Source organism: Pithys albifrons, chromosome Z, assembly GCF_047495875.1.
Source record: "Pithys albifrons albifrons isolate INPA30051 chromosome Z, PitAlb_v1, whole genome shotgun sequence".
NCBI classification, from domain to species: domain Eukaryota; kingdom Metazoa; phylum Chordata; class Aves; order Passeriformes; family Thamnophilidae; genus Pithys; species Pithys albifrons.
Window position 1 is genome coordinate 2,548,933 of NC_092497.1, and position 11,004 is coordinate 2,559,936.

Here is an 11,004-nt window from a genome sequence, read left to right on the forward strand (position 1 = left end):
CCTTATTTCTGCATCATTTCTGTGCCGTGGTCAAAGAGTATTAGAGGATACATTTCTGTTCTAAATTACATCTGGGTAAATCCAGAGGAATTCCCCTGAGCCACTTTTACCTCAAGATTTTACCTACGTAGGGACACTCAGGAAAATAACCCAAATTAGCTGAAGGTGAGAATTTAAAATGGGATTAATTAAACTGCATGAAACCCCTGTGAAGGTTGTTCTTATTCAGAATTCAGGTGGTCCTCATTCAATTTAATTCAATTCACTTTGGAAATTAATTCAGATTAATTGTCCTAACAGTTTTTATGTACCTATTCTAGATTAACACTGGGGTAATAAAATGAATTGTAGCCCACTGGCTTCAAGATGATTTTTAAATTTATATCAGGAGGCTCTGGAGAAAGATTGTCCCCTGTGTGTCCAGAAGCCAACACTTTACAAGTCAAGACAAAGGAGTGGAGAATGTTTCTGGACATAGATAGGCAATATTCTTTTAGCTTTGGGGGCATTTTTTTAAAAGATCTGGTAATAAAAAGAAGGTGGCAATGGCAGCACAGCAACAGGTTAAATATCACTGCTTTTAGCCCTGAGTAAGATGCCCACAGATTTGCCTTCCACATCTATGATATTCTTTCTTGGGGGAAAAATATTCTTTGACATCAAGAGGAACAATATCCAAATCTCCTAGTTCCAGACAATCCGATTTTGCAAGCCTGGAGCCAAATGAAAATCAGGACTACAGCAGAGAGGGCCTGCGATGTGAAACAAACAAAAAAAAAAAAAAAGGAAAACTGTTTTAAAGAGATAACTGCTCCCAATCTACTCCCCAAAGGAGACGACTCTTATTAAGAGTTTCTTCTTGAGATGTCTGCCTAAAGGCTTCTTCAGAAGGGATTTAGTCTTTTACAACTCAGATCTGGGGTTTGAAGCCCCCTTTTATTGGATGGTAGCTCAGAGCTCCTGCCCGTCTCCTTCCACTGCGCTGGACCTAAGTGGGAGGCAGCAGAGGTGAAAAGTGCCCCTCAGCAGCCGTGCCAGGATGGGGACACTGCAAGGAGCCCAAATAAAGAACGACACAAAAAATATCAGGAACTTCCGAATTTGTCTGAGATCAGACGAATGGCCGCAGTCAAGCAAACAAATAAACCCTCCAGAAAATAAACAATCCACCCAAACTTATTTCTGAAAGGTTTTTTGTAGTGTTGAGTGTCTTTCTCTGAAGCACCTGGCGCTAGTGAAGGTGGATGAGGCTGAACCTGCTCCTATCTGCTAAATTCTTTTGCATATTCAGATTTTAAATGTCAAAGACAGCTATAAATAATGAACGAAAGAAAATAAACTTTCAATTGGTCTAGAAAAATAAGTGCAACTTCCAGCCTGCTGGAGCTGTGCTATAACGGTAACTACGCTTATAATGCAAATACTTTAAAAGCAGCGATTCTAGTGGGATGGGATTTGCAGCAGAGTTCGGGGCTGTCCAGTCCGGACCCCCTCAGAGCCTCCTCACAGGTATTTAAAGGAAAAATACTTTAATCCTTAACGGGGCAGTAGATGCAGCGGGAAACCCTAAATCCTTACTCCGCCACTGTCACACCGCGGCTCGGGAACAGTGTGGGAACAGCCGGGACACTGCAGCTCGTCTCTCCTCGGCAGAAAACCGAAGAGAAAAGCGGGTTCCTTCAAACCGTTTTGTCTCGGTGACCCCACTGCAGTCGCCAAATAGCAGCGGAGATGTGCGGGATGCAGCGAAGCGCGGTGCGCCCAGCGGGAGAGGGAGAGCTTCCGCAGGGGTGTTTTTGAGATTACTTCCCACCCCCACACCCGGCACCTCTCATCGCCCCGGCCCTCGGGCTCCCCTTCAGCTCCGCGGGACGGAAAGGCAGGACCCGGCCCTGCAGACCCCTGGTTTAGCGCATCAAAACCAAATTTGCTTCTCGGGCAAAGTTGACCTGTTTCTTGGCCCAGATACGTTTCAAACACTTTCTCTGTTAATTTTTTTTCTTTTGAGACGGGATGTGGGGACTGCGAGGTCCCTGGAGCGTCCCTCCCCTCACCCGTAAATTTGTTCGGCTTCTCCCTAGGGAAGAGGATAGGAGTGTCCCAGGTAACCTCAGGACTTCGCTACTCCTTCCCCTGCAAGGGTGGTCCCAGAGCAGCGAGGACAACAGGTGATCCCTGCTTAGGATTCAGGAACCCTTTTTGCTATGGGAGAACGGCCACACATAGCTCTCCCATCCTTAAATACCTTGGGATGTACGCGGCGCATAACCGCACAGGCTTCGGAACTCCCTTCCTTGCAGCCAGCTAAAGGCTGTTCTCTTAATGAATTACTAATGAGTTAAAATTGGACAGCCGGCTTAATTAAAGCGTAGAGGCAATGTGTTTACCACATTGTAATTGAACTCATTAGGGCTTCGGCTTTGTGTTTTTAAGCAGGCGCCTTATCCGCACGTCGAGTGATCCGCGGGAAGGTTTTTCTGGGGACGAGGGCTCTGCGGGAGTGTGGGGGTTGGGGGAAGCAGTAGTGTCCCCCATCCCTTTATCTTCCCCAGGGGCTTGTGCGGGGGGGGGGGGGGGGGGGAAGGAAGAACATCCCTCCTGCTGTCCCGTAAAGTGCTCACGTTTTGTGGGCGCTTGCCCGCAATCCTTTTTGAGGGAAAAGCAGGAAAGGAGATAAGGAAAATTTGGGGGGAAGACGAGAAATTTGGGGCGGGGGAGAGTTTGGGGAAGCAGAGTCCTCCCCTGCAACAGGGTCCCTCTTGCTTCCCCCCGCCCAGGGCGGGGAGGGTGGGGGGGATACCCTCCTTCATCCTCCGCAGCCATCGGGGCGGACCTGCCCCGGGGCAGCTGCGGGGCGGGGGCGGCCGCCGTTCCCCCCGCAGCGAGGGGTGGGGGCCGGGGAAGGGGGCGGCTTCCCCGCACCGCTTGCAAGGCGCTGCCTGGCTGCTAGAAGGCGTCCGAGACCCGACCCACCCGCGGCACAGCCGCCGTGACAGAGGCGGGAGTGAAACTTAACGCGCCGCGGAGCTGCCGCGGAGCGAGAGCGGCCTCGCGCCGGCCGCCCCCCCGGGGAGCCCATGGAGCCCGGGTGTCCAGGTAAGCGTGGGGCTGGAGAGGGATGGGGTCAGTGGGAGCCTCTTGTTTTGGGTGTATTCGTCCTCTCGCGGAATAAATATCTATGTCGTTTGCTGTCGCGATAGGTCGTGGGTCCTGCTGCCCGTCGCGGGAAGGGGAGTGGAAGTCGGTGGCTGTTGGGTACCTGGTGGGGTCTGGCTGGGAAAGCCCCGAAGAGGGAGAGAAGCCCCGCAAGTTTGGGCTGCAGCGGAGGGAAGGGGCGACGGTTTGGATCCGCGCTAGGAGCGGTGCGGCTCCTGGTTCTCCTGTGTAGTATACATGCAAATTATATGTACAGTTTTCTATTTTGCTTCCTAATCACGATCTCTGGGCCAGGTTTGTAGATCAGAAGGGGAGAGCAGGGATGTCTGGTCCCCAAGTCCAAAGCGGGGACCTGCCGACACCCCGGGGACGGAGGTGCGCGGAGCTCTCCGCGCCCGCGCAACATCCTGCGTCCAGCTGGCAACGGGATGGGTGGGGGACAGTGTATGTGTGTGCAGCGCTGCGCCTGTCCCCCGGACACCTCGGCTTCTCCCACCTGGAATGACCCTCCTTCCCCGAGAAAGGGCTATTTTTGGGGAAGAGGTGGGATAAGAGGCGACCACCAGCCTGTGAGAGGCGTCTCCACCGCTTAATCAGTGGCTCAGATATTTAAAAGCGGGGGAAAGGACAGATATTTTAATTTTTTTTTCCGGCTGCATCCCTAAGGCTTTGAGGGTCTGAGAATTGGAACAGAAGCGGGGAGCCTTCGGGAAAGCCCTTTTCCCCGCCCTCCAAGCCCTTCCTCGGTGTGTTGCCTGCTTGTTGCACAGCTTCTGCCCATCGGCTGCCCCGAAGCAGGAGTTCATCACGGTCTATACAACCCCTTGGATAGACCTGTATGGATTTGGCTCTAGGGAAGCGTGCGTATAATAGAAAATTCTGCTATTCAAATCACTTCTTTCTTATTATAATCCTGAAGTCATAGTGAGGGGTAAGGGAATGAGAGGGATGTGGTGGTGAGGGAAGAGGAGGAAAAGTTGTATTTGGGTGTACAGAGTGGGAAGGTAACAAGCCAGACCCCGAAGTGGGTAATGGGAACTGTCAAACAGTGCAGAAGCGTAAAAGCCAAACAATCCCAATCCCCATAGGTTGTTTATTCCTCATAAAATACAACTCTACATAGCAGGAAGTTACTGCAAACATTTATCAATAATGAATGAATCTCCTGTAATAAAATACACTCATAATTAGCTACAGTCAAGTACGTACATTATGCCAAGGCTTTTGCAACTCTTTGTTGAAAATCCGACTTAGATAAATCCTCTTAAACAGCCTTTTAAGAAGGAAAAAAAATTAAATAAATAAATAGTAGCAAACCGCCATCCAGCATCTCTGCTCCTTTTCTGCCGTTTTTGAAACCCAAACCGTAACTACTCCTGAAATATAACGGAAAAGTCTTTGGTGAATTCAGAAGAGTCATTAACATTCAGCTTTAAGTGAATGTTAACAGTAAATAAAGAAATCTCTTGATTGTAATAGTTGCAACAAAGCAATAATAAACCAGTGGGCGGTCATCAGTAATGATAAATGTATCATTATTACTGCTTGTTGAGGAACAGGGTTTGGAAAGTACTTCAGACTTTTTAGTGGCAAGCTTGGTGGCAATTCGTTTTTTAGCCTGGGAAAAGGGGGAGGGGGGAAAGCGCCATATAATTTTACACACAATTTAGGTGAAAATAAATTTAAATCTGTATATTACATTTTTAATTTCAAGATAGTAATTAAAGCTGGTTCATTATATCTCCTCTGAAAGTCTCTGTGCTCATCTTAATTGCCTGTTTGTACAATCTGCTTTCTAAGACACCCAAGGTTACAGGGTTCTGAAAGACGCAAAATTGAATTATTTACTGACGTGATGACTCTTCGTCACGTTTCTCTCGGAAGTTTGGGATCTCTGCTCGCCACCTCAGCCTGTCTAGGGCTGTGCTTCTCCACCATGGAAATTTGTTACTTGTTTAAATACTTCGGAGCAGGCACGTTTCTGATGTTCAGGGTGCTTCAATTTATGCGTTTGAAAAAAAAATCAATAGCTGAGGTGTTTTTTTTTGTTTGGGTTATTTTTCCCCTCCTCGCCCACCACGACTTTCCCCCGGGGGTTAATTCACGCACACCTAAACTTGAAGCTTTTTTTCCTTCTTTCCATCCCATTCCCAGGCAGGACACAATAACCACCCTCCTGTTTTTAAACGCTGAGGTGCGGATTATGGAGCACCCATCTCCTCTCGGATTGCCAGTCCCTTTCCGTAGGATTGAAATAAAATGACAAATCGCTTTTTTTTTTTGGGGGGGCGGGGGGCTGTTTCTATTCGGGTGGGTGATGCAGGGAGCGCTGGCAGGCAGCCTTCCCCCTGCGGGGGTGTGCGCATCTCCTGGCTAAGGTCTGCACGGTACCTTCGGCGAGGACCACCTCGCGTTTGGATCGCTCGGAGCATATTAAATTGAGAATTTAAGAGAGCTCCATCAGACAAAAGATGCCGTTCCGGTTCCTTCCCTTCAGCCGCCGTGCTGGTTTTCAGCTACCGGAGGGATAACAAACTGCCTAGAAATGCCCCATCCCTGAACTCTCCCAGTGTCTTTCGAGAGCCAGGAGACGATCGCGTTAAGTCTTTCCCCCCTCGTTATTACGATTAGAGAAGCATCTTTTCGAGGCGTCCTCCTGTCACTGAAAAACTCCGCGTAGAGATCTCTGCCCTTTTGTTGTGCCTAGCTGGGTTATTCAAGAGCAGAGACAAAAGCCCGAAGTGATGTGATCTAAATGAGCTCCGGGGTTCTCCAGATGGGACCACCTCTATTTCAAATGCCCTTTCTGCTTAATATAATAAACTGCGCTTAAAAAAAAAATTACTTAGTAAAGAGCTCCGCTCTAGACCAAACAACACAAGCGAAATCTACACAGAAGTATTTTTTTAAAAAATACTTTTGCTACCTAAATATTGTTAGGAGAAGACGTTATAAAACGATACCTTGTGTATCTGCCACTTACACGGCTGCAAGTTTCAATGGGATATAGAGGGGGGGAGGAGGGAATAGATCCTTTGGGTTTCTTTTTTTTTGTGTGTGTGTGGTTTTTTTAAACGCGCCAAGGTTATCTTGCTCCTCGTGGCCTCTGCTACAATATTTAAGTGCTGTGGAAGTAAATAAAGGCTGTGAGAGTGGGTTGGGATGGTTTGAACTTGGCCACTTTTCCCAGCTGCTCGGTTCTTCAAGGAGCAATCCGCAGCGAGAGTATGAGCTGCTGTCGTCTCCCGCTCAGCCGCTCCAGGGTTGAACCGCGATAGAGAAGGAAAGAGGGATAAGGAGTCGGGACTCGTGTTTAGCTCTTCCAGGCTTCTTTGAGAAGTTGGTCCACCTCTCCCGTACTTCTCTTAGGAGGTGACTCCAAGCCAGATAACGAAATGAAAGGGTGAAATTTGAGTCCACAGCAGGACAGGAGCCCAGGTGTGCACTTACTCGTGGTGGGGAGCGTGGACACCCCCTGTCAAGTAGGGATTCCCTCTCGTCGAGGTGCAGTATGGGCTTCAGCCAGTCCGCGCAGACCCCGATGGGGTTGGCGGCGGCCGGAGCAGCCTCTCGGGCCTCACCTGCCTGGGAACACCTGCGGGATCCGCCCGGCCCCCGGGTGGACCGGCCTTTCTTCATAAACTGAGTTCACCCTGGCAATGTCCATACTAGGGTCATGTTACCCCACAAGGTTTCCCAAAACGCTTAAGCAGAGAAAAGGGGAGAACGGTGCATTTCTGCCCCGCTTCTCCACGGTGCTGGTGCGGGTCAGTGTCTGCCCCAAATTCGGTGAGCTCCACCAAGCCGGCGGCCTCTGGTATGGCTGCAGGCAGTGCCCGTGCGACACGCAAGGTCTTGCACCCTCCTGTCACCATGTGGATTATGATACCCTGACTTGTGAGTTTCAGTTTTCCTTTTAAAGGGAGTTGAAGACAGCTACTCAGTTTTTGCAATGGAATTCCAGGAGGTCGATAGCACCGAGTAGATGAAAAAAAAAGAGTTTAGCTTTACTTTTCGTTTAGTCACCATAAAATAAAACCCAGCCGCAGGGTAGCAACGTCCCCGTCACGAGCCTGAGTTTTCCGCCTCTCCCGAACTGCGAGGACGGAGTTGCTTCTTTGAAGGCACTTTGCAAAACCCTCTCATCCCTCTCGCCCTCTGCAACCGCTTTTCCACTTCTTCCAAAGCCGGGCTCAGAGCTTCAGGCGAGATTGTCCATTCGCAGCTCTCTGAGGAACTGCCGAGGAAAAGCCACAGGGTGGGCGAGAGAGAGGAGAGAGGTCTGCCCGGCTGCCGCTGCGGGGATGCAGGCACTGAACATCCGCGGGGTCAACCGGCTTCTCCCTAAAACCCCCCGTCTCTCCAGATGCCGACCTGGGAGCGAAGACAGGAAGGGAGATTTTCTCCTTGGCGCGGCAATAGATCATACAATGTGTGACACGGGTTTTTCCAATAAAACAATTTGAATCAATTAGCTGACGGAGAAGAGTTTTGAAGTGTAAAATTCATGTCAGTCTGGCTAGGAAGCATTGATTAAAATGTCACCGATGTAAGGCTTATAGCCGTTGCTCACACGAAAGCAGCAGGCTCCGTGCAGAAGAGGATCAGAAAAAAGTAGAAGGGAGGGAAAGGGGGGAGTCTCCCTGTGACACGAGAGAAGTGACAGAAGTAATAAGGAGAAGTGTGATTATGATATTATTATTACTATTAATAATAATAATAATAGAGGAAAGAGTGTGTGAAGTCTGATACACAGGGGGGATAACAAAAAAAAAAAAACCACGAAGTTTCCATGTCTAAATGTGCAGAAATTTTAAGTATCGTTCGTGTTCATGGGGAGAAAAAGAGAGATTTAAACGGTTTTTTTGTAAAAAGAATATAAATCAGAAGGGTATTAGGAAACACCTGACGGTGCAGATGTCTCCCTGTTTTAGCTAGAAATGAGGTTTTAATATTCCCGGGGTTTAGGTGGTTCCGCAGTTTTCCTCGCTGGAAAGCAGCGGAGTTGAGTGGTATTAGCTTCCTGCCTTGAGGCGGTGGGTTTGTGGTTGGGGTCGCTCTGTCCTCACCCCGCGCTGCACAGAGTGGCGGTTGGGACCCAAAACCTTTCGGAGGTAGATCGTGGAAAAATCTAAATTTTTCATGCACTATGTCGGCTTTATATATATATATATATATATAAAGACAGTGCTACCGTGCTGCAATCTGTTCGCTGGTTTGGGTTTTTTTCCCCCTTAATTGGGGACATAAAACAATTAGACGGGAAAAAAAATCTAGGAGATTTGCGTCGTGTTGGTCTTTGTGGGAGACAGAAACTGGGTCCAGGTGGTTCTGAAAGTAGTTTTGGTGAACGACTTTGGTGTATTTGGGAATGGCAGTGCAGACGCAGCAGCTGTTCGTGACCGTCAGGACATGGCTGTGACGAGAGACCAACTTTTCTCTCTCTCTCTCTCTCTCTCTCTCTCTCCCCTAACCCTGTAATTTCTCCAAATTAAAAAAATACCGATTCGGAAAAGACTCGGGGTTTATAATGAGAATATTCAGTCTCTTGGAAGCGATTGGGCTCACACAGTGGGGGAGGGAAGAGAACGGAGAGAGGGGAAGGTGAAAAAAGGCAGGAAAAGAAAAAAAAAGGTAAACGCGCATTCTACCCTCAACCGCTCCTGCCCCTCGCCGGGAAACGGTGCGAGGAGCCGGCGAGCGCTCGGGGGACAGAGGGGGGAGGCCGGGCCCCGACGGGGCGCCCGCATCCCCTCCCGATGCGGGGAGGGAGGAAGGGAGGCATGGCAGAGCCACCCCCAGCCCCATTCCGCACCCACCGTCTGGTGGGTCCGGCCCCGTCCGCCCCCCCGGGCCGTGACGTCACAGCGCTCACGGGGGGCCGCGCCGGGGGCGGGGGGCTCTGTCCAGCCGCGCGGCTCCGCGGCGGCGGGCGCGGGGATGCGCTTCCCTCCCTCCCGGCAGCTGCTGGAGGAGGAGGAGGAGGAGGGACCAGCGGCAGCACGGCTGGAGCGTGGCCGCGAAGGTAACGGGCGCTGGGCGGGGAGGATGCCCGGACAGCCGCGGGGAGCACCGAAACTTTGGGGTTTGCGTTTTTTTTCGTTCCTCTTCTCTCTTTTCCGCGCCTGGTCCGTCCCGCGGACCCCCCAGCAGGCTCCGTCGGCCGCGGTGCAAAACGGCTACCCGCGGAGGCTCCACGGAGCGCCTTCTCTGGGTAGCCGCGAGTTCCCAGGGCGCGGAGACGGACACGCATCTCCACTGCGTGTTTTGGGATGAACCGCTCATGAGTCGGGGGTTCTTCCGTACGAGGACGGTTCGTTCGTGTACCGTCATCTTCACACCTGCGATGGGAAGCGCACGTCGGAGAACCGGGGTGTGCAGGGGCGGACGGCTTCGCGGACATTTCCGGCGAGGTCACAGGAGGTTTGGGGGGGTCGGGATCGCTGAGCAATCGTCCCCTCGGGTAGCGCGTCCCCATGCCGGCAGACTCGGAGCGGGGACTGGGGAAGATGGCGTGCGTGCGGCGGGGACCCCATCCCTGTGAGTCCCCGGCTGACGGCGCGGTGTCTCTCTCCCCCTCCCTTTCCGCAGCTGGACCAGAGCAGCCCCCCCGGCGCTGAGACGATGGCGACCAGCCCGCTGCCCGGCCCCACCGATATCTTGCTGCCGTCGCCGTCCAGCGCGTACCCGCCGGACCCCATGAACCAGCCGAGGGCCGGCCACGCCGCCATGAAGCCGAACCAGGTGGGGCAGGTGATCCTCTACGGCATCCCCATCGTCTCGCTGGTCATCGACGGGCAGGAGCGATTGTGCCTGGCGCAGATCTCCAATACTCTCCTAAAAAACTTCAGCTACAACGAGATCCACAACCGGCGGGTGGCCCTGGGCATCACCTGCGTGCAGTGCACGCCGGTGCAGCTGGAGATCCTCCGGCGGGCCGGGGCCATGCCTATCTCCTCCCGCCGCTGCGGCATGATAACCAAGCGCGAGGCGGAGCGGCTCTGCAAGTCCTTCTTAGGAGAGAACCGGCCCCCCAAATTGCCGGATAACTTCGCCTTCGACGTGTCCCACGAGTGCGCCTGGGGCTGCCGTGGGAGCTTCATCCCTGCCCGCTACAACAGCTCTCGGGCCAAGTGCATCAAGTGCAGCTACTGCAGCATGTACTTCTCCCCCAACAAGTTCATCTTCCACTCCCACCGCACCCCCGACGCCAAGTACACCCAGCCCGACGCCGCCAACTTCAACTCCTGGCGCCGCCACCTGAAGCTGACCGACAAGAGCCCCCAGGACGAGCTGGTCTTCGCCTGGGAGGATGTCAAGGCCATGTTCAACGGCGGCAGCCGCAAGCGCGCCCTGCCGCCCGCACCGCCGGCCCCCGCCGCCGCCGCCCCCGGCGCCTGCCACCCGCTGGGCTCCGTGAAGGCGGCGGCGGTGGTGGGCGGCGGGCTGCTGAGCCCGCACCTCCTGGCCGCCCCCCCCGACCTGCACCAGAAGCGGCCCCGTTTTGAGGAGGACGAGGAGTTGCAGGAGGCGGTGGCGGCGGCGCACGGCGGCAAGAGCCCGCGGAGCTACCCTGTCATCCCGGTGCCCAGCAAGGGCTCCTTCGGCGGCATGCTCCAGAAGTTCCCGGGCTGCGGGGGGCTCTTCCCGCACCCTTACGGCTTCCCCGCCGCTGCCTTCGGGCTGTGCCACAAGAAGGAGGAAGGCGGCGGCGGCGATGCCCTCGGCGGGGCGGCCGCGCACAAGCCTGGCGGGGCGGCGGCGGGCGGCGGGCTCTCGGGGCTCTTCTGGCCGGGCAGGAAGGATGCCGCTTTCTACCCGCCCTTCTGCATGTTCTGGCCGCCCCGC

At 53.2% G+C, this 11,004-nt stretch overlaps 1 protein-coding gene across 1 annotated transcript in view; it reads left to right on the forward strand.

Moving 5' to 3' along the window:
* The first annotated feature begins 9,780 nt into the window (after window positions 1-9,780).
* The window catches only part of SKOR2 (SKI family transcriptional corepressor 2), a 24,715-nt gene continuing 23,491 nt past the window's right edge, over window positions 9,781-11,004 (forward strand). Inside the window, exon 1 of the mRNA XM_071580915.1 lies at window positions 9,781-11,004. This exon is cut by the window's right edge and continues 975 nt beyond it. Within this exon, the coding sequence (XP_071437016.1) occupies window positions 9,781-11,004 (1,224 nt within the window).